The sequence below is a fragment of the Corapipo altera genome, unplaced genomic scaffold (genome assembly GCF_003945725.1).
Source record: "Corapipo altera isolate COAL_440 unplaced genomic scaffold, ASM394572v1 65, whole genome shotgun sequence".
Taxonomy (NCBI): Eukaryota; Metazoa; Chordata; class Aves; order Passeriformes; family Pipridae; genus Corapipo; species Corapipo altera.
The window spans coordinates 6,510,332-6,536,760 of NW_020884891.1; the positions used below are offsets into that span (position 1 = coordinate 6,510,332).

At 43.5% G+C, this 26,429-nt stretch overlaps 1 protein-coding gene across 5 annotated transcripts in view; it reads left to right on the forward strand.

Moving 5' to 3' along the window:
• The window catches only part of MBNL3 (muscleblind like splicing regulator 3), a 92,193-nt gene extending 66,533 nt beyond the window's left edge, over positions 1-25,660 (forward strand). For 2 of the 5 annotated variants that reach the window (XM_027645181.1, XM_027645184.1), the window contains exons 4-10: positions 909-1,109; positions 2,523-2,759; positions 9,590-9,740; positions 12,003-12,038; positions 14,138-14,232; positions 15,667-15,740; positions 18,264-25,660. In XM_027645181.1, the coding sequence (XP_027500982.1) occupies positions 909-1,109; positions 2,523-2,759; positions 9,590-9,740; positions 12,003-12,038; positions 14,138-14,232; positions 15,667-15,723 (777 nt within the window). In that variant the 3' untranslated portion in view covers positions 15,724-15,740; positions 18,264-25,660. The remainder of the gene's footprint in view (positions 1-908; positions 1,110-2,522; positions 2,760-9,589; positions 9,741-12,002; positions 12,039-14,137; positions 14,233-15,666; positions 15,741-18,263) is intronic. The other 3 variants (XR_003527944.1, XM_027645183.1, XR_003527945.1) reach the window with 3 other exon arrangements.
• The last annotated feature ends 769 nt before the right edge of the window (positions 25,661-26,429 follow it).

Sequence of the window (26,429 nt, forward strand, 5' to 3'; positions counted from 1 at the left end):
AGCCAGCTTCTTGCTGAAGCTCTGCTGTGGTCTGAGGGTCTGACTAACACAGTGCAGGGATCTGAAGTAGTCAAGATCTTTATGGCCTGTTGTTCTGTCTCTGCGTTGCCCTTGCAGAGTAAGTGGAGTCCTGGACCTTATACTGGTCCACCTCAGCCATCTCACCTGGTACACTCTGTCCATGGCACCTCCAAGCCTAAGACTCACCTTGCTTTTGCCAAAGCCATAAGGTCTGGCATGTTGTGACATTGATGAGTTTCGTGTCTTCTTGCTGCCATTCTTGTGGAGTGTGTGGGATACTCCTGCAAAATGGCTTTTGCCTGGGGGCTGTTGGCAGTCTGAAGCCAACCCCAGATGTGCAGGATGCTGGACCACCAGGCATATCACAGCAGAGATACCTCCCTGACTCTAAATGATCCTTTTTGTCTAGCTGAGCCACACTAGCCATGCTGATATGGAGCTCGGTGCAGGCTGATGGTGAATTCATGATGAGGTTACCTGCTTCCAGATCCTGAAGCTGCAGTTTGCCTTGGAGTCTCCCTGCAGTATTGCAATGTAGACATACAGAAGCTGAGACATTTATTTGGGAATGAGAAGTCTGTTTAATTTGGGCCTGCCCTAATTGCTGGCATGAAATCCTTAATTGTGTCATTAAACTATAAAGATCATCAATATGCTTTGATCTGACAAATAAACATGCCTTGTATTCGGGATGAGTCACAAATCTGTGAGTCAGGAGAAGCCAATGGATCGCAATAAATGGCAATAAATGAATAGATTGGAGAGCACAGCATTTTGATGTGGCTAATCAAATTGTCTAAAAGGATTGAAGTGATGCAAGGCTTTGATGGGTAATCCAAGACAGAGCTTTTTAACTAATACTTTGTTTTTCCTCTTTCCATACACAGACAACGTTTCCTGTGACTCCATCGCTTGCAACAAGCCCCACGATGGCTTTTAGTCCCTACCTGAGTCATGTTTCTCCTGGGATGGGCTTGGTTCCTGCAGAGCTTTTACCAAATACTCCTGTCCTGGTTTCTGGAAATCCCACTGTTACAGTACCAGGAGGCTCTGCCGGGCAGAAACTGATGCGTACGGATAAACTGGAGGTATTTGGACATCTGATACAATACTGCTGACAGGGCTGAACAGGACATGTGGTCCCAGCTGTTGCTCTCTGCTAGAATGACCTGATGCAGCACAGTGCAATTTAATTTGCAGCTTTCCTAACACAGAATTGTTGCTGTCTGATAGAGCAGACTCTTGTGGGGCCTAATCCCAAATCCTTGGAAATCTGGGAGAATTTACTCTCCTGATTTCACTGGGTGTTAGAGCAGGGTTGGGATTGTTTTTTGTGTGTAATCTGCCACACTTCAAAAAAAGAAATGCAAGTAGGTGATCTGCTCTTACACTGAGCAGGAGATGTTTTGGAAGTAGCAGTCACTTCCCTTGTCTAGAGATGGGCTTATTGAGCTCTTACAGAAAGCTTTAAGATGGGAGTGGTGTGTGGGGGGCATTGGAAAGACATCTCTCCCCCCACGGTTGGCTGGGCATGCTGGGACTTAGTGTTAGAGGAGTTACAACTTCTTTGAAACCCTAAGCAGAGGCTCTGCAGGAGATAAGGGCTGAGGACCTGAATTCAGAGGCCCCTGCAGGTGTAAATTATAACACAGGAAGGTAGTGGAGAAGGGTGTAATTTCAAAACACATTGTTTTGTATTATGTGCTTTATCTTGCCTTGCTGACGTCTCACCTTTCCCCACACTCAGTCTGATAGTGCCATGGTATGTGATCTGCACCACTATCTGTAGTACTCAACAACTTCTCTCAGCTCCTCAGACAAGGAAACCTTGCAGATCGATTTTGTGAAACCTTTTCCTCTGCCTCTGATGCTTCAGTGCTCATAACTTACAAGGAGCTGCAAGATCTTAATAAAACTAGTAATTTTGGCAACACCTTCAAACACATTGCTGTGTAATCAAATGTGCTGTCATGTAATGCCAGGGTTGGGGTTTTATTGTGAAGGGCAGTAGACTATTTACGTGAAAGAGGCACCTCATATTTAAGAAAAAGCACTTGTTGCAAATAACAGCAGCATGTAACATTTAGAATTAAATGTCCTACCCAAGAGTGTACTCCATAACAAATACATAATGTAGGTGAGACATAAATGGCAGAGTTATTAACATTTAAGCTTTAGAGGCAGAGCAGGAATCCTGAGCTCCCCAGGTTTTGTCAAAATGACATTGTCTTTATGGGGTCACTTTCCATTCTGCACAAATTATGTATTTCACTTGCATTTGGTAATTGCCCTTATTAATGTTGTGGTTTTTTTCATCCCCTGAAGCAGTTGTGAGTAGTACCAGTTGCTCCTGTGACTTTGATATATGTGCTGCCCCAGATGAGCATGGATTTAGAATACACATGTGCTTTAATGTGGCCAACTGAACTGATATTCTGTGTTGAAAATACTGAATGAAGAGTAACTTGATGTTCTGCTCAACAATGTGACTTTCTTTTAAGGTTTGTCGAGAGTTTCAGCGTGGAAATTGCACACGTGGTGAGAATGATTGCCGCTATGCTCACCCTATAGATATTGCAATGATAGACACAAATGAAAATACTGTTACAGTTTGCATGGATTACATCAAAGGTCGATGCTCTAGGGAGAAATGCAAGTACTTTCATCCCCCTGCACACCTGCAAGCCAAAATCAAGGCAGCTCAACACCAGGTGAACCAGACAGCTGCAGCTGCAATGGTAAGTAGAGCTCTTCTCAGGCTGTAATTCCATTGCTAAGAGATTTCACATGTCATGTGTGTTGTTTGTGGAAAAGTAGAGAGCTTTGTAAATGGCTGACTAGAGAGCCGAGAGCATGTGCAAGATGCATCCCATCTCTTCATCCTTTCTCTGTGCTCACCACAGCATGAAGCCCTCAGTGGCACAGTACATCTCACCAGGTATGGACATGGTGACCAACCCCATGATTTGCTGACATGACATTGTGATGTGACATGAATGCAAGTGCAGCAGCACTTGGAACCTTCCTTGGCTAAATCGTAGGGATCAGTTCAGTTTCCTCAGTACACAATGAAAGCAAAGACTGCCCATCCCACAATTAGATCCCTTGCAGGGAGATCCTGGCCTGTTGAAGTCAGTAGCAAAATTTCCACTTAAAACAGACAAGATATCAATTGTTTGAGCTTAACAAACTTGTGACTGATACTTTGCCAAGGCTTAGTGAAATTACAAGACACAAACCAGGGGTGACTTCCTGACCTGTTTGATGCTTTGGACCTGGTAGAGGTGGTCCCACTGCACTTTAATTTGAATTGTGTCTATATCTACACTTCTGAAAAGGAGTAAAGGAAGACTTACCAGATGAAACTCTTAGCTGGAGTGTGCCATTTTTTTAAATTCAGTTTAATGGCACCTGTTTATTCCAGAGGTGAGAGAGCTGGGGAGGGAAGAAGAGGTCCAGGGGATCTTAACCATGTGTATAAATTCCTGATGCAGGACATAAAAAAGGTGGAGGCAGACTCTTCTCTGATGTCCAGCGAATAGGACAATGGCACAAATTGAAATTCAGGACATTTCATTTAAACATAAAAAAATTCTTTACCAAAAAAAGATCAAACACTACAACATCTCTATCGTCGGAGACACTGAGAACCTGCCTGGATGCAGTCCTGAGCAAGCTGCTGTAATTGACCCTGCTTTGAGCAGGATTTTGATCTAACTGATCTCCAGAGGTGCCTTCCAACCTCATCTGTTCTGTGATTTTTTAAAAATTTTTTTAAATTAATATTAGAAAGGCTCTTGCCTCCTCTTTGATTTAGAATTGAGGCTACCAAAATTTTTCTAAATACATTTTTTTTTTAAGATAGTAAAGGAATTTGCTTTTAATTTGTGCTGAAGCATAATGCAAAACCAGGGCAACTCTAGAAATTAAACAAGTGCCCTCCTTGTTGCATCAATATTACCTGGAATGTAATTTGAACAACCAGTTTATACTGCAGTATTTATTTGTCCTGCAGAGTTTATTTATTAGTTTTCTGATTGTTTTTATTATTGTTGAGATAAGAACCCAGGTCTGTTGAAAAATAACCTTCTGAAATGAAACTCTTGTGTTTTTTACAATTGAATCTTTATTTTTTCACTAATTATCTAGGGCACTGCTACTTAACCAAAGCCAATGCATGTTTTATTCATGCTGCTGGCTTCTCTTAAAAATGTAATTAACCTTATTTGTATGCTGTTAACTAGAACCTTTAAAATATTTATTGATGGCTTGTTGCATCACTCCTGCTACCAAAACAGCCTACATTATTCATTGACTTTTCAAGGTTTGATGCATTTACTGTATCTGTTGAGGTGTAAGACTTTAATAATGGGAAGAGTGGTGCCCCATTTTCTTGGACCAAAATATAGATGACAGACAGTGGGTGTACCTTCTAAAACCAGATTTGGAATGATTTCAAATCTAAATTCAGAACTTCTGAGGGACCCAATCCTGCAGTTACTTGAGATGCACAAGTAGTAGCTTTACTCACTCCTGCTTGGCTGAAGTCAGTGCAGCGCTTGGATGAACTGGGCCAGGCTCGGTCCCCAGTTCAGGATGGCACTTCAGCACGTGCTTGAAGCTCCCTCCGTGTCCGGTGGTCCTTCCCTCTCCACGAGTGCTCTGCTGGCCCCTGCATGGCTGTAGGTGCAGCACTGGGGCTGCAGCCCAGTGCAAGTGCCCTTGCAGGTGCTGATCCCCGAGCGCTCCTGACCCGCTGTGCCAGCCGCCGCGACGAAGCCCTAAAGCACATGTCCTGTGATGACATTTCTTTACTTTTAAAACTTACCGAGGCAAAATAGCTGAGTAGCCGCTAGGCCAGGTAATTACCCAGCCACCCCACGTTGTGCATGCCTCGTCTTTTTTTAATATATTGTATAATGCATTCACTTTTTTTATTTTTTTTTTCTCTTCGCCTCCCCAAATTGTTGCTCTCTCTTGACACACCTCTGCTTGCTGTTTTTGTTACTGTGCTTGACCCCCCTCCCTGGCCCATTGCCATCATGTGCTCGCTGCCTGCTAATTAAGACTCAGCCAGCTGTCAGATCACTGAAGCGACCGCTCGAGGCAACCTTTGACCTGGTACTTGGACCTTTCACCTTCTTGCTTTGCACGTAACCATCTTAGTCTGCATGAAAGCTCTTGGTCTGTGGTGTTAGTGCCCGGGGAGACTGCCCATCCCAGCCAGAAATGTTGCAGTGTGCTTTCAGACATGCCAATCCTGTGCCCCACACACCATTCACTAATATTTGAGCTTTGCCTCCTGAAGGCTGGCTGTGTTTTGGAGGCAGTGAATAATCTTGAGGGGAGGCAGTTCTGGCTTTTGAAGTGTTTTTTTCAGACATTGGCAGCTTTGGAGTCATGAGATGCAGTATTTCAGTGAGAATTTAACTCATTAGGTCTGCGGTGGGCTGTAAATGCCAGAGGACTGGGTGGTGTTGGATAGATCCAGCAACATTTTGTGGTATTCACAACATTACAGCCTTGCCTGGCAGTGCCATGCTGGTACTGCCCTGCACAAGGATGTTCCTGTGCAATGGGCACAAGTGAGATTTAGGGGGAGAGAGGGCTAAGCAGTGTCCTTGGAGGTCTGTGCTGGGAACTAAAGCCAGGTTCACTGCAGGACCTAGGTGGCATGTTCAGAGGAACTGTCTGGTTCCTTCCCTCATATCCCAGTGGGACAGTGTCAGCAAAGGGAACTCACTCTGGGTGCCTTTTGCTTCAGTCTCAGGCACAGGATCTGCTCCCTGAACTTCTGCCTGCAAGCTGTCTTCATATAAGCTACCTTCGGTTATTTTGTGAGTCTCAAATAATACGTTTTACTTGGTTTTGTGATGCTCAGATTGAGGCAAAAGCCATTCTCACAGTCTGCTGTCAGTCCTGGCTCCATAGAAGACAACTCCTTCCCATTTTCTCAAATAACAAGGGATTCAATACATCTAAAAAAACCAGCTGCTGTTGCCCAGCTACAGCGGGAATAGGGAATAATGGACACAGTGGAACCATGAAACCATCAAGCTGGTGTTGCTTCTCATTCCCAGAGCTAGGAAGCAGAGGCTGATTTGCTCCCCATCCTCTCTGAAGACTTGCTTTTGGGTTTAAGTAGTCAAGGGATTCCTTATCAGAGTTTTAGGCAGCAGCAGTAGGAAGCCTTACTAGGGACTGGCTTCCGCCAGCAGTGGTGGAATGATGCTGTAAATGACATCGCAGCCTCTCACTTCCTGCTGCTCCCAAAGCCAGTGCAGGCAGGACCTGCACAGTGCCTCGCTGCCCTCTCCAGGAGCCACGTCTCTGAGGAGACATGGTCTGGCAGAGAATGGGAGAGCCTTTTACTCCCCCACTGAACAAAACCCCACGAGATAAGTCACTTGTTAATAGTCTTCCTGCTCTGATGCATCAGAAGGCTTGCAACCATGTTGGAATATGTCGCCTCCTTTGAACCCTTCTCAAAGACTTCACCAGAGGAGGAGTCACAGTGGTGATAACAGCATGTATAATCTTCAGAGGAAACAGCTCACATTGCTTCTGCTGCTTGCCAGGGAACGGGGGCTGCCTCTGCCCTCTCAGATCAGTCTGTATTTGTCACACCTGGAGCTGAAGCAGCAGACCCAGCCCCTCTTTGCTGAGTGCAGAGGGATGAAAGTGTGATCTGATCTCAGGAGATTGTTATGCCAGGGGAACTTGCAGGCGCAATTATATTTTGTTTGTTGCAAAGATTTAATCCATTTCTTGTCTTGCAAAAAAATAAAGAGAGTTTTGTTAACTGGCACATGGGAAATTTTGACTTTGGCATGCAGTATGTTTTTATCTGTCAGTCTTGCTGAAGGATTGCTTTCCTTGCCTTGCAGAGAAGTGGCACAAGCCTCTTTGTTCAGATGCTTGTTCCAGCAGGAATGTGGCTTTCCCAGTCCAAAAATGAGAGGCTTCCTGGTATTTTTGTAGTGGAAATTGTTCATTGGAATCAGTGCAAGGCTATCACATGGATACTGAATTGAATTAACCCTTTCACCGGTGCAGTGGACGGATCACGCTGCACTGGTTGTGTACCCGTGTGTGCACACAAACACAGAGGCAGAAAAGGAAGTGAGAATAAGTTACTCTGGAGATGTTGCATTTATTTATTTGGGTTTCTCTACCTGGCTGATGTTCAGGGAGCAGTGGTGGGACTGCCATAGCTCTTTTCTCCCAAGGAACTATAACAGGGTAGAAGGAAGGGTGATGCTGGAGAGACTGTGGGATAGTCTGTTGTGCCTTGACATTCCTGTGGCCTGTTGGTGCTCCTGACTTTAGTGCTGGGCTTGGGAATTGTCCTGTGAAGAGCTGAGGCAAGGCCTCAAAGCCTTCAGCTGTTCTGCCTTTGGCACTGCCATTATGAGATAATGTGCTTTTTGGGGTGGTGACAGCCTTTGGCCAAGAAGCAGGGAGTCAAAAGTCTATTATGTGCCTGGCACAGTTGCTTTGCTGTAATTAGTAAATTCTTTTTCTGAGGCAGATTTTGGAAGTGTCTGAAAATAATTGTTTAGCAATCAGGCACTGTAAGGAGCATGAATTCAAGCAGCAAGTTCTTCAGTCAGTGTTAATCTGTAAAACCTCTCTGATGTACATGAGGCTACTCCAGTCTCCACAAGCTGCAGATGACTCCTGTGCCTGGAGGAACATTCATGTAGCCATCATTAAATAGATGAGGTATAGATACAGTCAGATTTAACATAGACACCAATGAGAGCTTACCTAGAAATGAAAACTCTTAGATCTTTACCTCAAAGACCTCATCCTAAAATGTGGACCTGAAGTAAAAGATTTTGGCGTCTGTGTCTGAGAATATTGTCCCATCTTTGACTGTTATCTTCTGGTACCAACCAGAAGAAATCTGGAAAGCTTAAATCCTAATGCTGCCAGTGGATGCCTGCTAGCATTAGAAGAGGATGTGTGCATGTCTGAGGGCAGTTTTGCAAATGCAATTTTGCAAATGCAATTTCTTCTAATTTTCTTTTTTAATATTAAAACCACCCAAAAGCCACCATATGAATAGAGGTAGGATGGAGTAATGTTTTTCCTGGAAGTATCTTACTTAACATTTCTCAGATGAGCAGTCTCCTATAGCAAATTAAATTTAAAGTGAAACCTGTTTCTAGATGGCGACAAACTATTGCAAGCTTTCACTTACATTCTGTTGTGTCTTGATCTTCATAATGCTTTAAAATCTCTTTACCTGTGTCCTTTCTTCTGAGTACTGTTTGTTTGTAGCTTTAACCCTTCATTAGCCAAACCTCCTCCATTGCCTACCATTCACTGTCACCTATTGAAAAAAAAAGTAGGTATGATAACCCTATTTTTCAGCCATTGCTTTGCTACATGATACAGACTAACAACAGTCAGAAATGACCTGATTCTGCATGACTTCCACGTGCGTAAATCTCATTGACGTCAATGGGAGCGTTACGTGCAAAAGGACTGCGGGGCATAATTAAAAAGGACCCTTTTCTATCACAATGTGGAGAAAAAAATGTGGTTTCTACTTGGGTACAATGAAAAGCTGTAAATCATTAGAAACATTCCTGTCTCCTAAGAACCTGACATACTACTTTGCTGTTGAGACACGCTTGGGTGAATGATGAGTAACTCACTGAGAAAAGTTCCTGAGTTGGGTTAATGCTTTTTACCAAGTCTGATCATGAAACAGGTTTAACAGGCTGGAAGGAGCTTGGTGGTGTGATAGAACAAAACGAGGGGATTTGTCAATGGCTTTTTCCACTGTTAGTAATGAGTGAGCAGTATTTGACTGATGGAGGCCACCTTCTAGAAAGTGAGGGCAGGTCCAAATGTGCTGGTGGTGGCTGTGCTGCTGGTGTGAGCAGTGGAGAATCAGGCCTGGTCTTGACCATGTTGCTCAGCCTCTCTACTAACAAGTGGAAATGCATTTTACAGTAAATGTAATGTTATGTGCGTGATTAGCAACAGCTACTGCTTTACCACCTGGACACTTGGGTTGGCTGCACACAGTGTGCACATTTCCACACATGCACACATACATGTAGGCAGGTGTTGAACCAGAGGCAAACTTCCCTTTTTTTCCATGGCATTTGTTGCTTATGCTAATCTTACTGTTTTAAAATAGTCATCTACTATATTTTTCTTACCTGTTTGTTTTGGGTTTTTTAATGCTTGTTGCCTGCAACTGCTCTTTGTAGCACCATACCCAGGTGATCAGCTCTCCCCTTCCTTCTCCTCATGCTTTTTTTTTACCTCTGTGCCCAAGTCAGTCCTGCTGAAAAGCTCGTTAGCATCCCTCCTCCTTCTGGACTCTCCCCCTTCTCCTAGTGCATTTACTAACTGCTTACCTAGTGAAGCTGTTGTTTCATCTACTACTTGTACTGTGACTTAGCTGCTCTTCTCTTTCCTGTCTCGCTAAGTTGATCACAGTTGCAGGTGATTTGCAGCCAAGACCCCCTATTATTTACTGCATGCATGACCTACATCTGGGCCCCTTTATTTACTCCACTTGTCTTTAATGATCCCTTATCCACAGGCCCTGCCGCCTGGTGCACTTCAACCTTTACCAAAGAGGCCAGCACTTGAAAAAAACAATGGTGCCACCACAGTCTTTAACCCAAGCGTTTTCCACTACCAACAGGCTCTAGCCAACATGCAGTTGCAACAGCCTACATTCATCCCCACAGGTAAGCATCTCCTTGCTTTCCCCACCACCATGGTTGTTTATTTTATGACCTCAGTGTTCAGCTAATGAGCAGATTTGTAAGAGCCCTTAGCAAAAGAGTATTGGTGTGTAGTTTCATGTTAAAAATGGATGAAAAATTAACATCTGTTTGACCTTTTTTTTCCCTTCACGTACTACAATTCAGAGCTTTTCACTTGTAAAAGTCCCTTCTTAGCATTTTTTTGTGTGGTTTGGGGTTTTTTTTAAGCAGTCAAACTAAGAAAAATGTCTGCATGTTTCTTGAATTCATACTTTCTGTTTCTCCTCCTTATGGTTCAACTGGTTAATCCCAAATTAATTCTTTAACTCTTGCGTAGCGCTCTTACACACTCATATTAAAATGTCTTATGGACCTCTATGCCTGCTCTCTTGAAGCTGCAGGTATCTTCATGAGCTTCTGTCTCAGTGACCTACATATTCCAGCAGTTGTGATGTTTATAGAGGGAATGGTTTGTCTTTAGTAAATACGAATTACGTAATCCTCTTTAAAGGCATATATTTCCCTCTTACTTGTCTTTTGACCAGTACGATACCCTAAGCTTTTTAAAAGCAATTTAACTCCCAGCTTTTATTGTACCTTTAAGGTCTCAGAGTAAAATTGAAAGATGCAGTTCAGTAATCCATATAGGAGTGGAAATATTAACATGGCAGATGTGACTGACTGCTGACTGGCCAATTAACATCTGCTCACTGCAACCAAATCAAAAACAAAACTTGCTTAGAGTAGTAAGCATTGTAAGTGGCTGAATTAGGAATATTCCAGAGCTGATAGCTCGTGTTTTAGTATTATTATTATCATTCAGAGCATCATGAGAAAATTAATGCCCAATGTTTTTAATGTTTAATGCTATATTTACTTGCCAGATGATATTCACAAAAATATACAAAGTGTTTCTCTGGGCTGACCTCTGGAGATGAACACACAGTGGACCTGAACATTGGCCTTGCTGTGTCTTTGGGTCATGGGAAAAGCTTTAGAGACAGTCCTATCCTGAGACCAAACTCTCAGGTGGAGTGGGGACCTAAACCCTGTGCTCGTGTGCCCTTTACGTTACGAGAAGCCTTGGAGACACTCAGAACTCAGCAGCTGCCAAGTTGTTCTTCCAAGGAAATGGATTCTCATAGGAAAAGATGGAGAAAGGGACTTGAGTAGTAGCCTCCCACCTTGTGCTCTGCAAAGTGCTGTCGAAGGGGTTGGGCTGAGCTGACTGTTGGGTGCCAAGTGAAGTACCTCAGGAAACACTGACACCTTTGAGAATGCCAAGGCCCCCAGCTGGCTGCACACTCCTCTTCCTCAAGGTCGCAGTTGCCAAAGTTGACATAAGGACACGCGTTTCTGATGCGAGCACCATAAATCAGCTTTGCCCAGCGCTCGCTGTGCTGGGGTGCCCTGTCTCATGGCAATGAAATTACACACAGGGCTGATGTGTAACAGGTCTGCTTGCAGGCACCTGCTCTCACTTGAGGACATTAACGCTGGGCAGAGCAGCATATTTCCAGTCAGAGAACAGGTCTCTGATGAATTTACGTTACCCATCAGGCTGCAGATCTGGGCTCAGCCTTTGCAGCGCTCTGGAAGGCAAAGCAGAGAGGTGGCACGTCGCAGCTCTCACTGTGGGGAGGGGAAATGAGCTGTTGCTTTTCTTAGTATGTACTGTTCAGTTATTGAGAGATCAGCATGGTGGGTTGCCACGGGGGGAGAATTCAGGGTGTCCACTGAAAATGGCATCATGACTACAATTGTTTCAAGTCTAGAAAAAAAAATGCCTCTTTCAGCTTAAACTAGAGACTTTGAATCCCAGTCCCTGCTTGCAGGAGTAAATTGCTTTTGGAAAGTCAGTTTTAACATGAGTATGACATTCCTCTAAGGGCAATTTGTTTTCTGCTGACATGATCAGAAAGAAGTCAGCATACCCAATACAAAAAAAAACCCGAACAGCCCTGATTTCTGGGATCAGTTATATCGTTTGATACCAAGGTGGAAGAAGAAGTATATTCCCTACTACCCAAGAATTAAAGAATTAATTTGGTTTGCTATGATCTCTTAAAACTGAGTTTAAACTATTTATGTACCAATATGCAGAATCTATTTGCATGTGCTTAAATACTGAATGCTGCAAAGAGAATACCTGCTTTTTAGTTAAAAGTGATATCTAACACTGAAGCTTCACTAATGAAATATCCCTTTTGTTCATCTTTCCACGCTTCAATGCATGGTGTGCAGGGTCAGTTCTGTGCATGACACCCACTGCAAGCGTTGGTAGGTTTTTCTACACAAACTTCTCAACTTTTCCTAATCTGAAAGAGACTGCAAGTTAGTATGCATCAGTGAGAACCTGGGTGGCTGAGTGGTGTGACTGTCTATCTGCTGTCTTCTTTGAGGCTTTAATGGTTGTATCCCTTTTAATTTCTGTGCAGTGCAGTGTTTATGTGAATTATAATAAGAGAATCCAAGGTGATATGTTCCCACCCCTATTTAGTTCCGCTGCAGAGACAAAAATTTGTCAATTAAAATGTCTTTACAACCCATTTAAGTCATCTGTCAAAAGGAAATAGTAATGGGAGGATCCTGTTGTTTTTTTTTTTTTCTTTTGTATCAAGCAGCAGGCAGATTAGTTTGGATTTTTGGTAGTCCTTTTGAGGACATTTTAGAAGACTGGTTTAACAAAGGCACTAAGGAGGAACACGTCTGGGGTCAGCCCCTCTGACAGAGCAGGGCACTGCTTGTACAGCGAGAGAAGCAGGGCTTGGACCATGGACTGGCTGAAGAGTCATCTCTGTAGGGTAGTGTCAGGTGTGCAGGTCCAGGGGATGGTAGGGAGGCTCCACTGTGTATGCACATGGGATGCAATGAGGTGGCAGGGCTGAGAACATGCTACTTAGTGCTGCAGGAACCACTATGTTCAGGCTCAGCATCTGGGTCTTATTGAAACCTGTGCAGGCCTTTGAGGACCTTCCCCTCCGTCTACAGCTGCTGAGCACAGCAGGGCGGGTGAAAGCTGAGCTTTCATCCTCCAGCCAAGGTTATACAAGACCACCAGCATCCAGGTGTGTGCCCGCTTCAGCCAGAGGGAGAGAGGCGGGAGCAGGAGGGGAGGGTGCAAGGCTTTCCAAGAGCAGGTCTGAAAGCTTTGGCATGACTGACTAAGCACTCTGCTCTTGAACCTCCCCATCCCTATAGCACAGGGAGGACACACCGCTTGCATGACGGGGAGCTGAGTCCTTCAAACACACTTCTGTCTGTAGGAAACCCCAACCCACACGCTCTAACATCTCACAGCCGGAGTGTGGCCAGCCCACAGGCACACGCTCCTTCCCTGCTGGGGCTGGACATGCCTGCTGGGGTGGAGGGGAAGGCAAGTGTGCTTCCCCACCGCATGTTTATGGGGATGGCTGGGCCTTCTTGCGGGTGCCTTGGCCCAGCAAAATCCCCCAGGGTTTGGGGGATGCCCGTGTGTGCACCAGAGCATCCCCCTCCAGTATTGTGCTCTGTGGGACGCGCAGCTTCAGGAGGTTGCCGAGCTCCCTGCTGCTGTGTTGTCCTTTTGGATGCTCTTCCTGCAAACTGTAGCTGTTCAGATGCATTTGTGTATTCTTCCCTCTCGGTCCCTTCCCCTCTCCATCCCCCACCCCCCGACCCCGCAAGAGGGGAGTTTTGCCAAATCCTCTAGAACTAGGGTGGAAAGGGAGCATGCTGAAATATGTTTGGAGAGAGCTCAGGCTGCCAGCCACTTGTTTGCTGTGCCTCCAGCTCTGTCCCGTGCCGAAACATGTCCCCGCTAGAGAGAGACCAGAAAACCTGGTGAAAGGGCTGCGGCAGCCGCTGCAAAGTGCATCATGTACCTCTGGTTGCTGGCGGGGATGGGGTGGGGAGGGAAGGGGACAAGCTTTCCCAGGCGGGCGGGAGGGTGCGCTTGCCAAAATGTCCCCACCCAAAGGAACGTGCACTGGCTGTGTCTAACTCCCCACGGGTGCGAGCTGACGTGGGCTTTTGCTAGCACACCCATCCTCTCCCCCCTTTGGAAATTTGGCCCTCGGAGTCTAATACATCATTGTTCTGCTTATAAATGTACTAAGTGTTGAGAATGTTTTGGTTTTTTCCTTAATTATAATTGTAATTGGCTTTTCCCCTTCTCTCTTGTTTATTTTTTTTCCCAACGCTGTCTTGCTTTGCACTGTGATTGCATGCTGCGCCCCGATGTGTCCTTCATGACGATGTCACATGGCTTGTTGCTGTGATTCCTGCCACGCCCCCAAATCCACCACATGTTGCCATGGTTACATAAAAACAAACAAACAAACAAAATATATATACGCTCCACCCTCCCGTATGTCGCTTCCATGGTTCCCTTCCGAAAGTGCCCATGATGCACGGTGCTACGCCCACCACTGTGTCTGCAGCAACAACTCCTGCCACCAGCGTCCCCTTCGCTGCAACAGCTACCGCCAATCAGGTTTGGCCCTTTCAATGGCTTTCTTTCACGTGTTCAGATCTTGAGGACCGGGCAAGGGCTGGATCCCCTGCGGGGTCGAGCATCGTCCCGACCCGCTCAGCGCAGGCTCGGGTGTGCAGAGGCAGCGCGTGCGTGTGTGTGTGCGTGTGTGTGTCTGGGGATCGGTGAGAGGCCGGTCCTGCTGTGTGTGGGATGGGCAGCAAGCCCAACCGGAGCGTAGGGATGGGCGATTGGCAGGGATGCAGGCTCTTCTCCAAAAACATACCTCCCCCCAGGTCCTCATAACGTGGGCTGTAAAACTCCCGAGCGAGCGTAACTGGCGCGCAAGACGTGCGGCACTTCTGCTTTCAGTCTCAAGCAGAAATACCACCCTGAGCATCCTTCCCTGTGGTATTTTGGCATGTCCTCTCCTGGCTGGAAAGTGGAAGTGGAAACACAAAGTGACCTCCCCCCACTACAAAATTGGACTCTAAAAAAATCTCCAAACAACCAAAACCAAAAAATCGGGAATGAGTTTGTGAAGTCTAAAGTTTTTTTACACCAGTAGCATGTCACCCATCCCTACAGAAATGACTCTGGATGTGCAGTACATGCTGTCGTAGCACTGCCATAAGTGTACAGGATTCCGTGCATGTTTGCCGAGCCATAATTCTCTCCAAAACTTTCCTCTGAAGATACTGAGTGTGATGGCTGCTTCCGCACCAGTCCTGAACTGTATATACACAACTTGTCCTCGTGATGCTTCCTGACAATTCGGTGTGCCACAACTTTTTCGCAGCTAGACCAGAGGCATTTCAAACACTTTTGTTTATTTTTCCCCCAGTACTTATTCTAGCATTTTTATTTGTCATGCTCTCAGGTTTAGAGCTATTGCAAAGGAATCAGGGTGTCACTTTGCTCTGCAGGAGGCTCTTAGCCACGCCAAATGCCAGTAATATCTCTGGGGGCATCCTCTAGTCTTTTGCTAGCACAGGGTCACAAGGCTTTCAGTTTGAGTTTTGCCTGTATAAGTCCTAGGCAGTGCATTACTGCTCAGAGTAGGAATTGCTAGTCTTTTTCCGTGCTTTGTTGTTATTTTCAGGTAGAGCAGGTCTTACTCTGACTCGTATTGGTCATGAAAAGAAAGTAGAAATTCCTGTGAAGTGTTGCTCTGTGGCTGTATGAGTCTTTTTTCAGCCAGATAGTCTAAGGGCATTTCTGTCTTGTAGTCTATGGAGCCAAAATCTCAGTATAATCACCATGTACTCCACAGGGCATCAGAAGTGGTGCAGCTATGTTGTACTTAAATGTATAGCAAAATAAAGACTCTTGGGGAATGAATCCTGTTTTATAAGACGTTGACGTACTTACTAACTTAATACTGAAGAGAGAATGAACAGACCAATCTCAAGACAATGTTTTAATGTGTTGTGTTCTTTGTTTTTTTTGCTGTAGATATCCCAGTTATCAGTAGATGAACTGAGTAGCAGCATGTTTGTTTCACAGATGTAGAAGTTCCCGATAGAACAGTAAGTTCCTTTTTGGTATTTCTCTTTGTGGTGGATTGCTTTGTACACAGGCACTGCATCCCCCAAAGTGAGGCTGGCTCAGGCAGAAGGACTGAGCCCGTGGCACCCCAGTGGCTTCATGCTCTGCTGACTCAACAGGAATTCAACAGCTGCAGCACAGATACGGACCAGCCCCATGGTTTATAATGAACAATGTTTCTTGTGTCTGAAATACCTGTTTTGTGGTGTTCACAGCCTCCCTCAGTGCATCCCCCGGGTCCAAGGGCTGTTTACAGGTTGCTCTTGCTCTGCACGGCTCCCAGCTGCCTGCAGGTGCCTCAGGGATTTGCAGTGTTGGTGGCAAAGTGTGCTCTGGTAATGAGTCAGCCGAAAAGGTGTAACTTCTCTTTTGCTCCTGGTGACATTTCCTTTCCTGGGGTAAGCAGGATTGGGTCAGCAGCAGTTGCTGTGCATCTGCAAGGCTGGCTTGGCCTGAGCAGAGCTCTGTTATTCAGCTGCAGTGAGGGTCTGGCTCATGGTGGGTTTAAAACCAGGATGGATGCCACAAGCAACATAGTCTTCATCCTACCTGCAGATCCTGGGCTTCCCTAAGCTGCTAGTTTCCTCTGAGTGAGAATGATAGAGTGGTTTGTCCTTTGACCTTATTTCACAGCCATAGCAACTATGTAATTTTTCCATTGCTTTTCTTTGTGAGTTTTAGCTGATGCTCGTGAGATAAAATCCCTTGAAGAGTTTCTGTTCATCATTGTATTTTTTTACCCCAAGAGAGTAAAAAGCAGTTCAGGCAATTCAACAAGAGGTCACCAGATTTTCTCAAAGCAGGCCATTTAGTATACACAGATATGCAACCCATTTCATCCTTAGGTCACATATTACAGGCAAGTACTTAAATGCTGGAAATTAACTTGGCAAGCAATTCTGTAATGAAATCTATTAGCAATCAACAGAAGTTACTTTTCTCGGTGGTAGCCTTATCTCTGCTGACCTTAATTAAGTACCGTATGTACATGAGCTGCTAACTGTGCCCATGGATCCCTGTTCATGTAGGGGTGACACCAAGCTATGGCCTTAGTGAAAATGTTCATTATACAGTGTACTGCTCTTCCAAACAACAGACAGACAGACATAACACCTGACATGTGGAGACATTTCTGTAACATGTGTAAAACAGCATATTCCTCCTGATTAGGAGATCATCTGGATTGGAAGAACCTCATTTTTAAACTCCTTGAGGTTGCTTTCAGCATTTATTTCAGGAAACTTCTTTTTTTTTTCCTGAACTCTTTTCTCTATTACATGTGTGTGTGCTTAAACTCACACAGTCAATAGTGATTTCGGACTAGGCAAGGAGCATCCATGGGGATATATTTGTTTAGTGAGTATGGAGCATGGCACAGTCTGACAGACAAGCTATCAGCCATGCTATTAAGGACTGTGAAAAACCTTTGGTTGAATAAGCAAGGTCAACATACTGAATTTTATGGAATTTCTTGGGAATCAGGCCACTGGACATCATGGGTCTGGGTCAGACAAGGACCCTGTTCCTCACAAGGGCAGTGTAAGCAGATGTGTGAGCCATGGCTCTGCCAGAAGTACTTGTCCTCTTGCTGCCTCGCAGCTGTGGGACATAAACCACTGTTGGAGGCTGTAGAAATGGGCTATGGTCCCCAATATCCCCAGTGCTCACAGACCCACCAGTGGCCATTGTCAGCAGTGCGTTTTGAGCCCATTCCTGCATTGTTACCACCTGTGTCTGTGCATACACTAGAGGTGGGCCAATTTCTCGAGGACAGGTTGTTTCATCCTGCCACCTCAGCATGTGAAACTGTGCATGTGCTCAGGTGTTTTGCCAGAAAACTGCCTTGAGTGGGGGTAGCTGAAACACTTGCTGCTCTGGCAGATGTTTTTCTTTTCCTCCATGGCTGACAAGGTCCTGGTAGCCAGGCTGGCTAGCGTAGCTCTGCAGGAGACAAGTGTTGGTTCTTTCAGGGAAGTATTTTCACAAGTACATCCCCAGAGAGACCATTTGCTCCCAGAAGAGGGTCCCCTGAGCACAGGGTTTCTGTGTCTGTGTTTTGTTTCTGAGCCCAGTTTGCCTTTGACTTGTGGCTCCTTAGGATCAGATTTAATGTGACTGTCTGAAGGAAACAAGAGCTAACAGGGATCAGGGATTCCTTCGGCCCTGTCCTTAGTCACTCTGTACCTGGCATCCTGTCCAAAAATCAGACTACTATTTGCCCACCTCCCTCTTTCACTATTTGTCTTGTCAGTGTGTGTGAAGGTCACGGGAAAGGGAAAGCTCCAACAGCAGATTTAAGAGTATGCCAAGTGTGTTATTAGCAATTTCACTCTATGTCAGAAAATTAACACAGTAAAATGTTTTCTCTCTGCAACATAGTAATGACAACCTCTTGGGCAATGCAGTGAGGGTGTAAATGTATCTTCTTAGAACGACACTTAAAATATAGATGTATTGACTTCTCACTCTTTCTTTGTTGTTGTTGTTTTTTCTTTTCCCTGCAGCAGACCATGTTGAAATTCTGAACAGTAAAATTATGGAGCACCAGGACTTCTTGGTGGGAAGCTGCGCATGGCCTTTCTGTATATATCCCCTCCTCCCTCTATCGTTCTCTACCACCTCTACAGTAAGCCTGTTGCAGCCTACATGTTAACCAAAAACTGATCAATGGGAATGTCAAAAAAAAGAAAAAAAAAAAAAGCACTATAGAAACAATTAACAAACAGCGCTCTGTTATATGAGATATACAAGTAGGAAATTATAATAGACTTTTATAACACATTACTTTAACACACTTAATCATTTTATGACTACCATCCTGATAAGTGCATCTGCACAGCGGACTGTTGGTTTACTGTATACTATCGATGGATAAATGTTTGTCTTGTTTTTAAAGTGTTATCTTACTGTTTTGTTTACATCATAGTCTATTGATTTGTTTTAAAGTGTACATCATTATCAAGTATACTCAATACCATTTTTTCATTATTGTTATGTCTTAAGTTTTCATATACTGTAGGTTTTATGGGGTTTTGTTTGTTTTTTACTAAAAATGTTATTGTGGGAAACAGGAATTATGTGCTTGAAAAACATGACACAGGAATGTTCTGCCCTTTGCTGGATTTTGCTGTTAATGTCAGCTAAAGTTGCTTGTGTTAAATGTTCCTTTTATCATTTAAAATTTGCCTTCAAATAGTCTCCAAATTTTTAGTACAAGTGATATGAAAGGACAGCTGTCATTTTAGTCCAGCTCAGGGTATTCCTTTCAGTACAGTGAGCTGATTCTGGAAACTTTTGGAAAAAAAAAAAAAAACCAACACCACAAAACCGCAGGCTCAGTAAGGGGACAGGAACAATTTGCTCAGACAGGGGAAAGCATCAAGGGATTTCTGCAGCTCTGTTGTCCATTGAAGTGCATTCTCAGCTGAACACGGCGCACAATCTCTCTCGCTGTTCTCATGGTGCAGTCAAAACAAACAACAGAAAAAAGGTGGTGATGTGAGACAGCTTCAGTTGGGCAAAACCTCATTGCGTTGTAGAGGAGCAGATGCCATCCTTTAGCTGGAGTGGGCCCAGAGCCACGGCTCAGCCCAGGCTGGGCAGTACCAAGCCCTGGGGCTTGTCTCCACCAAGCATGCTGAAACATTTCGGCCTGAAATCTCCTGTGTCTCTTCTTCAGATTTTGTCAGCATGCACCATTTATTTAATCACCATTTTCCATAAGTGGGTGATATTTTTCCTCCGTGATCTCTGGCCCTTTAAAGCAAACACAGCAGTAACAAAGCAGGAAAAAGCTCGGCATAAGCTTTCTGCCGTAGATAAACATTTGTCTTAATGGAGCTCCTGTAGGTCAGTGGATGTATTTTGGCACCTTCTACTTGATCAAGAGCAATGTTTGCTGCACAACAAGGGCTAGTTCTCAATACCTCCTTTTCATACGCACGAATTAAACCATTTCAGCCCGTGCACCCTGGACGGCCCAGCCTGTCGTTATGCTGCGTTGCTGAACAATCTGGCTGCAGAATGCATTTTGGTTGAGGATACCACCAAATTCATCCCTGTCATAGCTCTACAGTATCATTGGCATTATGGAAGAAATGGATTTGCTGCTGTAAATCCACAAACTCCATGCAAGGAGAAAGAGAATTGTCATTGAAACCAAGCAAGAGGCCAGCTCTCAGTGTTCGGAGGGCCGCCGACCCTGAGCTCACAGTGATCCTGTAGAGTGCGAAATTCTGTCGGCCACATTTTCTTCTCTTTTTCAAATTCTTTGTCCTGGTTAGAGGTTTTCCTTGCCCCGTCTCCTCCAGTGTGAGCTCAGATAGTTTGCTAGATATGTATCTCCATGGGCCACAAGTGATAGAGGGCCATTTAGGGTGCACCCTGTGTGCCCCAGAGCAGGCTCTGACCATCTGCCCGTGGAGACTCATTCATAACATGAACCTTTGAAGAGCCCAGCTCAAAAAGGCCTTGAGCCAGAAGGAATCTCTCTGTTCACTTCAGCAGACTTTGAACCAAACCCTGAGAGAGGGGGGGAAAAAACATGCCCCCAAGACCTCCTTTTGGACCCACTGTTTTGACAGTCGCTTGTGTCTGTAGATGTTCCCCAGCCATCTGCGCTCACGAGCAGCCTGAAATCAATGACTCTCATTTGTATTGGCAACCACATACCTGTTCTTTTCACCACTGAGTTTCTGTTTCCCAAAACCATAACATTGTTAGTGGAAAAAGTGGATTTGAGTACTTCCTGTTTGAAATTATTTGTGTATCAAAAATGGGTTTTGCACAACCTGTGCCAGTGCCTCAACAAAGAACAGAGCTGATCTTCTTAAGCCAGAAAGGATGCATTCAAGCTTGTATGGCTTTATGAGTTCAAGGAGGTTGAAATTTTTTCAGTGCTAAATGGATTTTTGTATATCTTGACACTTTGATGTAACCTCCTGTTTTATTTATCGACTTAAACATCTGGCATAGATGTGCATAGAATGTAAACCTAGAATACAGCTGTTTTCATGTCACATTTAAAGCACTGAAAAAAAAGCGCGTTTAAGGATTATTTTTTATTAAAGAGGTCCAATGAGGGATGTTCAGGGTAGTTATATTAGGTGCCACAACAGTTTTTATATTGCTGGCAAATTTAGTGTTAATTTGTAAATGAGTTTAAGGAAAGAAAAGCTTGAAGCACTAAACTTCACCAAATTCAAAACAATCTCGGCAAAAATGCCATTTTGAGGTAGCACTATTTAAACTAGTTGTGCAATGACTTGCTCTAATTTTCTTTGTTCAAGAAAGAAAAGAAAAAAAAACAGTCGCCAGACTATAAATTTCCTAAATAGACTATTACAAAGTCACGGAGCTAGTTAGTGACTCTAAACAAATGTCATAAAAGCATGAATATCATCCTTTATTTGACAAGAGATGTATGTAAGTTTGTTTAAATCGATATAATTTTAGTGACATTTTTATAAGCTTCCCACTTTCCATGAACCTATATTTTTTATTTATCCAAAGTTATTTCTCTTTGTCCATTTCTCTCAGCCTTATGCAAACAATATGCAAGAAATGCTGAAACTTGGATAAAACGGGTCATGCAGAGGGAAAATGAAAGCTGAGATTGATCATTTTCACGAAAAAAGGTTGTTAGTAGTTTCAATAAAAAGTACTACTACTAAACTGTAACATAAGCAGACAATAAAAGAGGGATTTAAAATAAAATGGATTCATAAAACTATTAAGATTATTTTTGTTAAATACAGTGTTTTTAGTAATTTGGAACATGATTTCACAATCAGCCGTGTTTTTTAGTTGGAAATTTCTAGCTGATGATTTTTGACTGTGTATTTTTGCATCGCAATGTTCTAGAAACCATTACCTCCCTTGGCCAGCCCGCGCGGGCCCCCTTCCCGAGCACTCCGACGCTCTTCTCCTCCCCGCCATCCTTCCTCGCTGTCCCGCACCGTGCTCGGAGTGTTCCTGAAGGGCAGCACGGCCGGGCTGGCCGCCGACCGCGGGTATTCCGGGTTCCCGCGGTGGGTCCTCCCGGCGGGTGTGCCGGTGGACATCCCGCCGGAGCCGGGCCCCCCGCGGAGGCGGCGCTGGAGATGGGTGTGTGTCGTGGGCGCAGTGGCCGGAGGAGGAGGAGGCGCGTGTGCCGGCGAGATGTCGAGATGTCCCCTCCGCCCCGCGGGCCGTGGCTGGCGCGGTAGAGTAGCTCTAGGACACGCGGGTACACAACGATTGAGAAACTGGAGTCCTCGTTTTGTTTATCCCTTGTACATTTCACAGACATGAAAATTGAAAAAGGTGAAATTTATGAGGAAAATCTAATTTCCCATTCCTGTTGAATGGATTTAGTTTGATATTGACCTGATTTTACCATGTGCCTGTTGAAGGCCTTAGAGTATATACTGTATGTTAAAGACTGTAATAACTTTAAAAAAAAAAAAATAGTTGATAGCCTAATCCAAATGTAAATAGAGCTACAACACATTGTTACTAGGCTACAACGCATTAATTCATGTCATATATTTTCATTTCTCTATCATTAGTTTTTAAGGTTTTCATTATTGCTTTTTTTGATATCTTTAGTAACTAATGAATTTAATTTTGAAGGAGAGTTAGAGAAAGTTTAAAATTTTTAATACATGTATTCAGCCCATTTAGTTATATTCTAAACCAACACTGAAGCATGGTAAGGTATAGAATACAGTCCATAACTAGTTTGTATAGTTTACAGTTTAAGAACAAAATTAACTTTGTATGTAACTCCTACAATGATAGATTCATTGTTAACTAATTATATTAAGTTGTTGTTGCTATGGCAACAAAACTACAACATGGCTACCTTTGTATACATTATTTGTGAAATTTTCACATGTAAATTAAAAGTGATGTGTAACAGTATGAGCTTGTTAAAGGTACAGTTCGATACTGTCAGATAAAGATATGATTGAATATTTTTAAAATCCCAAAGTCCCATGTGAACGCTGAATTTGTGTCTTTAAAGTCACTTTTTCAGTCAAGAAGTTTACAACACATGGATTTAGAGTCAGGTTTTATAGCTTGTAGAAATTGTTGTGTGGCAAGGGTTATTCCACAGTATTTTCACTTCGGAAACATGGCAGCCTGTATTTACAACGTAGTGACCGGTCTTGCTTTCATTTCACATTCATTCACACAGTGGAAATTCAGAATTAATCCGTTTCAGTACTGTAGCTTTGCCTGCAATTTTCTTTTTTCCAGAGATTGAGCAGTCACATGATTACGTTATGATCAGGGCTAAATAATTACACATATAACTATTTTAATACTAATTTATATTAGCAAAAACTGTACATAAGAAAAAAAATATTGTGGAATGACCCCGTAACAGTGTTGAAGATACAAATATGCTGCAGTTAAACTGATTCAGTTAGTGTACGAATGTGTGAGACACACCTTTTTTGCACTTATGTACATAGTCCACGAAAGAAATCCTTGGAACTTATTTTGAATATAAAAAGTCTGTAATAATACAGGAAAAGTTTGTAAAAGAGATAGGTATTACTAAGGCTTTGAAAAGGAGGAGTTTTTTGCTATAAAACTTATCTGAAAGCATGATGTTGCTTTGCTGTTGTAAAAGCTTTGTAGTTTGCCATAGCTTATTATACAGCAGACTGATAACAGGTCAGCTCCAACCTGCAGCACAGAGAATGGGAAACAGTGTGGAATTAATTAGTAAGGTCACTAGCAAAGATTCAAATTACTTTTTTTAATCAGCCTACATTTTCAAACACACCCCAGGTCATGTTTCCGATAGGTTGTGTTCTCGGTGAATCCTATTAGGACCGCTAGGTCCATGGCAGCACACACACATTTTTCCTAGCACCTAATCCTATTTCTTGCTGGAACTGTTTATCTGTGGGAGGTGACTGTCATTGTGGCGAGTGTTTTAAATCCCAGCAGGAATTTGAGATGTCACAACTTACCGATTTCTCTTTTTTAACCTTTTGATGCGAGGTATCAAAATGGAAGGGACTGGTGAGCAGTGGATGGACAGGGGTGGATTGGGATTGTCTGGGGCCAGTTGCCTCTGCTGTACAACAGCCGTGGTGTTCCTTTGAGAGGCACAAAGCAGTGCTGCCGATGGCGCTGCTGGATGGTGTTGGGACAGGGAGGCTGATGGCAGTGTGGCCACTGGGTGCTCCAGGCTGGGGTTAACAAGCCCCTTTGAGTTGCCACTGAAGGAGAGCACAGCCATGGTCCCCCAGCCCAGCCTGCTGAGCAGCCTCGTGTTCCTGTTTGTGTTGGTACTGCCGGGGCTCTGCAGTACCAGGGGATTTTGAAGAAGCTGAAGCGCCTGTGTTGACCCATTTATTTTTGATTGGAACAAGTTCAGGTTTTTGTTGGATATTTTTTTATTTTTTTTTATTTTTTATTTTTTGGCAAAACGCAAGTCCCAATTTTGCTACAGAAAAATCGCTGGTTTTGCCACGAGGCTGGTCCTGACTCAAGCAATGAACTGAGTCCTCCAGAGCAGAGGGTGGTGGCACCTGATGTCACTGTCTCCCTTTCCCACCCGCCCCAGGGTTGGTGGCTGAGCTGTCACTGCCAAGTGCGAGACCCACTCTTCAGCCAGCACTCCTGGCACCTCGGAGGTTCCTGTCTCCTGGCGATGCCAACTCTCACTGCACCACGGGGTTGTGTTGATGAGTGGTTTGTTGAGTCAGAGTCGTGACATCGTGCAGCCCTGGGGTCTTTAAAACAGGGAAGAATCGGATGTTGCCTCTCTTTGTGGTGTTGTGATAACCTAGATTTTAATACAAAATAATCAGATAGTTCTACCCCCTTGTTATTAAGGCTCCCCTTGCTGTAATCAATTTCTATAATCAAGCTCTTTCTCATTTCTAGGATCGTGAGAGAAAAATATTTTGCACTATGCGAAATGAATCATAGCTGGTCAGACTTTGTTGGGGTATGAGCATGGTCATGATAACACTGCTTAAATCTTTGCTAGTGATCTTTACTGACATCCTCTATCATCAAAAATAACTCTATCTGCCTCTCAAAGGAGATATTTAAACATGCAAAAATAACACAACTCTTAAATAAAATGAAGTTATTTTTCCAGACACACAACAGAGAGAATTACCTGACACCGAATTACAAGGTTCCAGTTCTTTATTACTGTACACAGATGCTATTTGATAGTGGTGGAAGCCAAATGATTTTGTTGCCATGGCTTTTGTATCCTAGCAGATGAGGGGATGATAAGACCATTCTTAGATTGGATTATGGGATTTTTTTTTTCTTTCCGATTAGCTTTGGTTTTATTATATTTTTATTTTAGATCATGAAAATGAACCAACTCCCCACCCTTTATTATATCACCTGACAACAGGTCACTATTTTTTTTTATAAATAGAGAATTGTATTTTAGGCAATCACTAAAATCAAAGAGAGAATGTTCTCCTAAATTGTTAATTTTTAATTTAAATATATAAAAACATTTATACTGTACTGTGTAAAGTAGATCTTTGAAGCACATTCTTCTTTTCATAGGCATTTCTGGTAAAACAAAGTAAGGGAAACATTAGATATCAATTTAATGGTATAGTTTAGAAAATATATACAAATGATTACACTTAGCCCTGTGGAATTGTAAGAAATTAAAATATCATTGGATCCAGACAGGCGTAGGTTAATGCAATATTTCAGTTCCATAACACAATAGTTCATTCCCTCAACTGCTACCAACAGGGTGTACGCTTTGAATTTATTTTTCTTTTTGCCACATTATATTGCTGTAGTGCTTGTACGTGCTTTAGAAATGTGCATAATGCTACTCATTTTAGTATGTTACTTCTATATTGTTATTGTTTATTTTTTGATCTTTTAATAAAGTGTATAAAATTCTTGGTTATGTTTTTTATGGATCCATATCTACACATTAATAGGAGTTTACTTTAAAAACTTTTCAAGTTCCAGTTTATTAGTCCCAAACTTCAAAGATTCTGATGTAAAAATAATAACTAATGAATTTGATTCAATGTTGTATCTAAAGTGTAGATCAACAGAATAAATTTCTTTCCAGAAAATACCTTCAGTATTTTGAATTCTGTAGCCAGTGCCTCCTTTTTACTGGATGCATTCGGCCTATCATATTAAAGTTACTAACACAAGACAGACATTTGTATTTTAGAAAAATAAAAAGTAAAACTTTCCAGATGCTGCCTTCTGGTTTCTCTCGTGCCTTAGACCTTTGGAGACACATGTGATGTGGTCTGGTTGGTTTGTATTTTTCCATGCTTCCTTTCTGACCCTGTCTGTGATGTGATTAGAGAGGAGATCAGAGCTGCGCGTTTGAAGATAACCATGAAGAATAAATCGACCACCATTCAAAGGCCTACAGCTTTTGTAGCACAGTGATGTGTGTATTAATTTTTCTCTTTCAGCATTTGTGTCAGATACCGTTTTGAATGTCCCAGTGCAATAACACAGCAGTAACCTCCCTTTGGCAGCAGCCTGGATTCCCCAGCTCTCTTCCAAGTGCCCAGCTCATCCCGGGCCACATGGCCAGGCTCGCGCCTCCAGCCGTCACAGGCTGGGAGGGCCTCTCACCATGGTCTGGAGCAACCACAACTGAGCTTGGCCTAGACTGCTCCAAGAGACAGTTGCTTCTTGACAAGCTT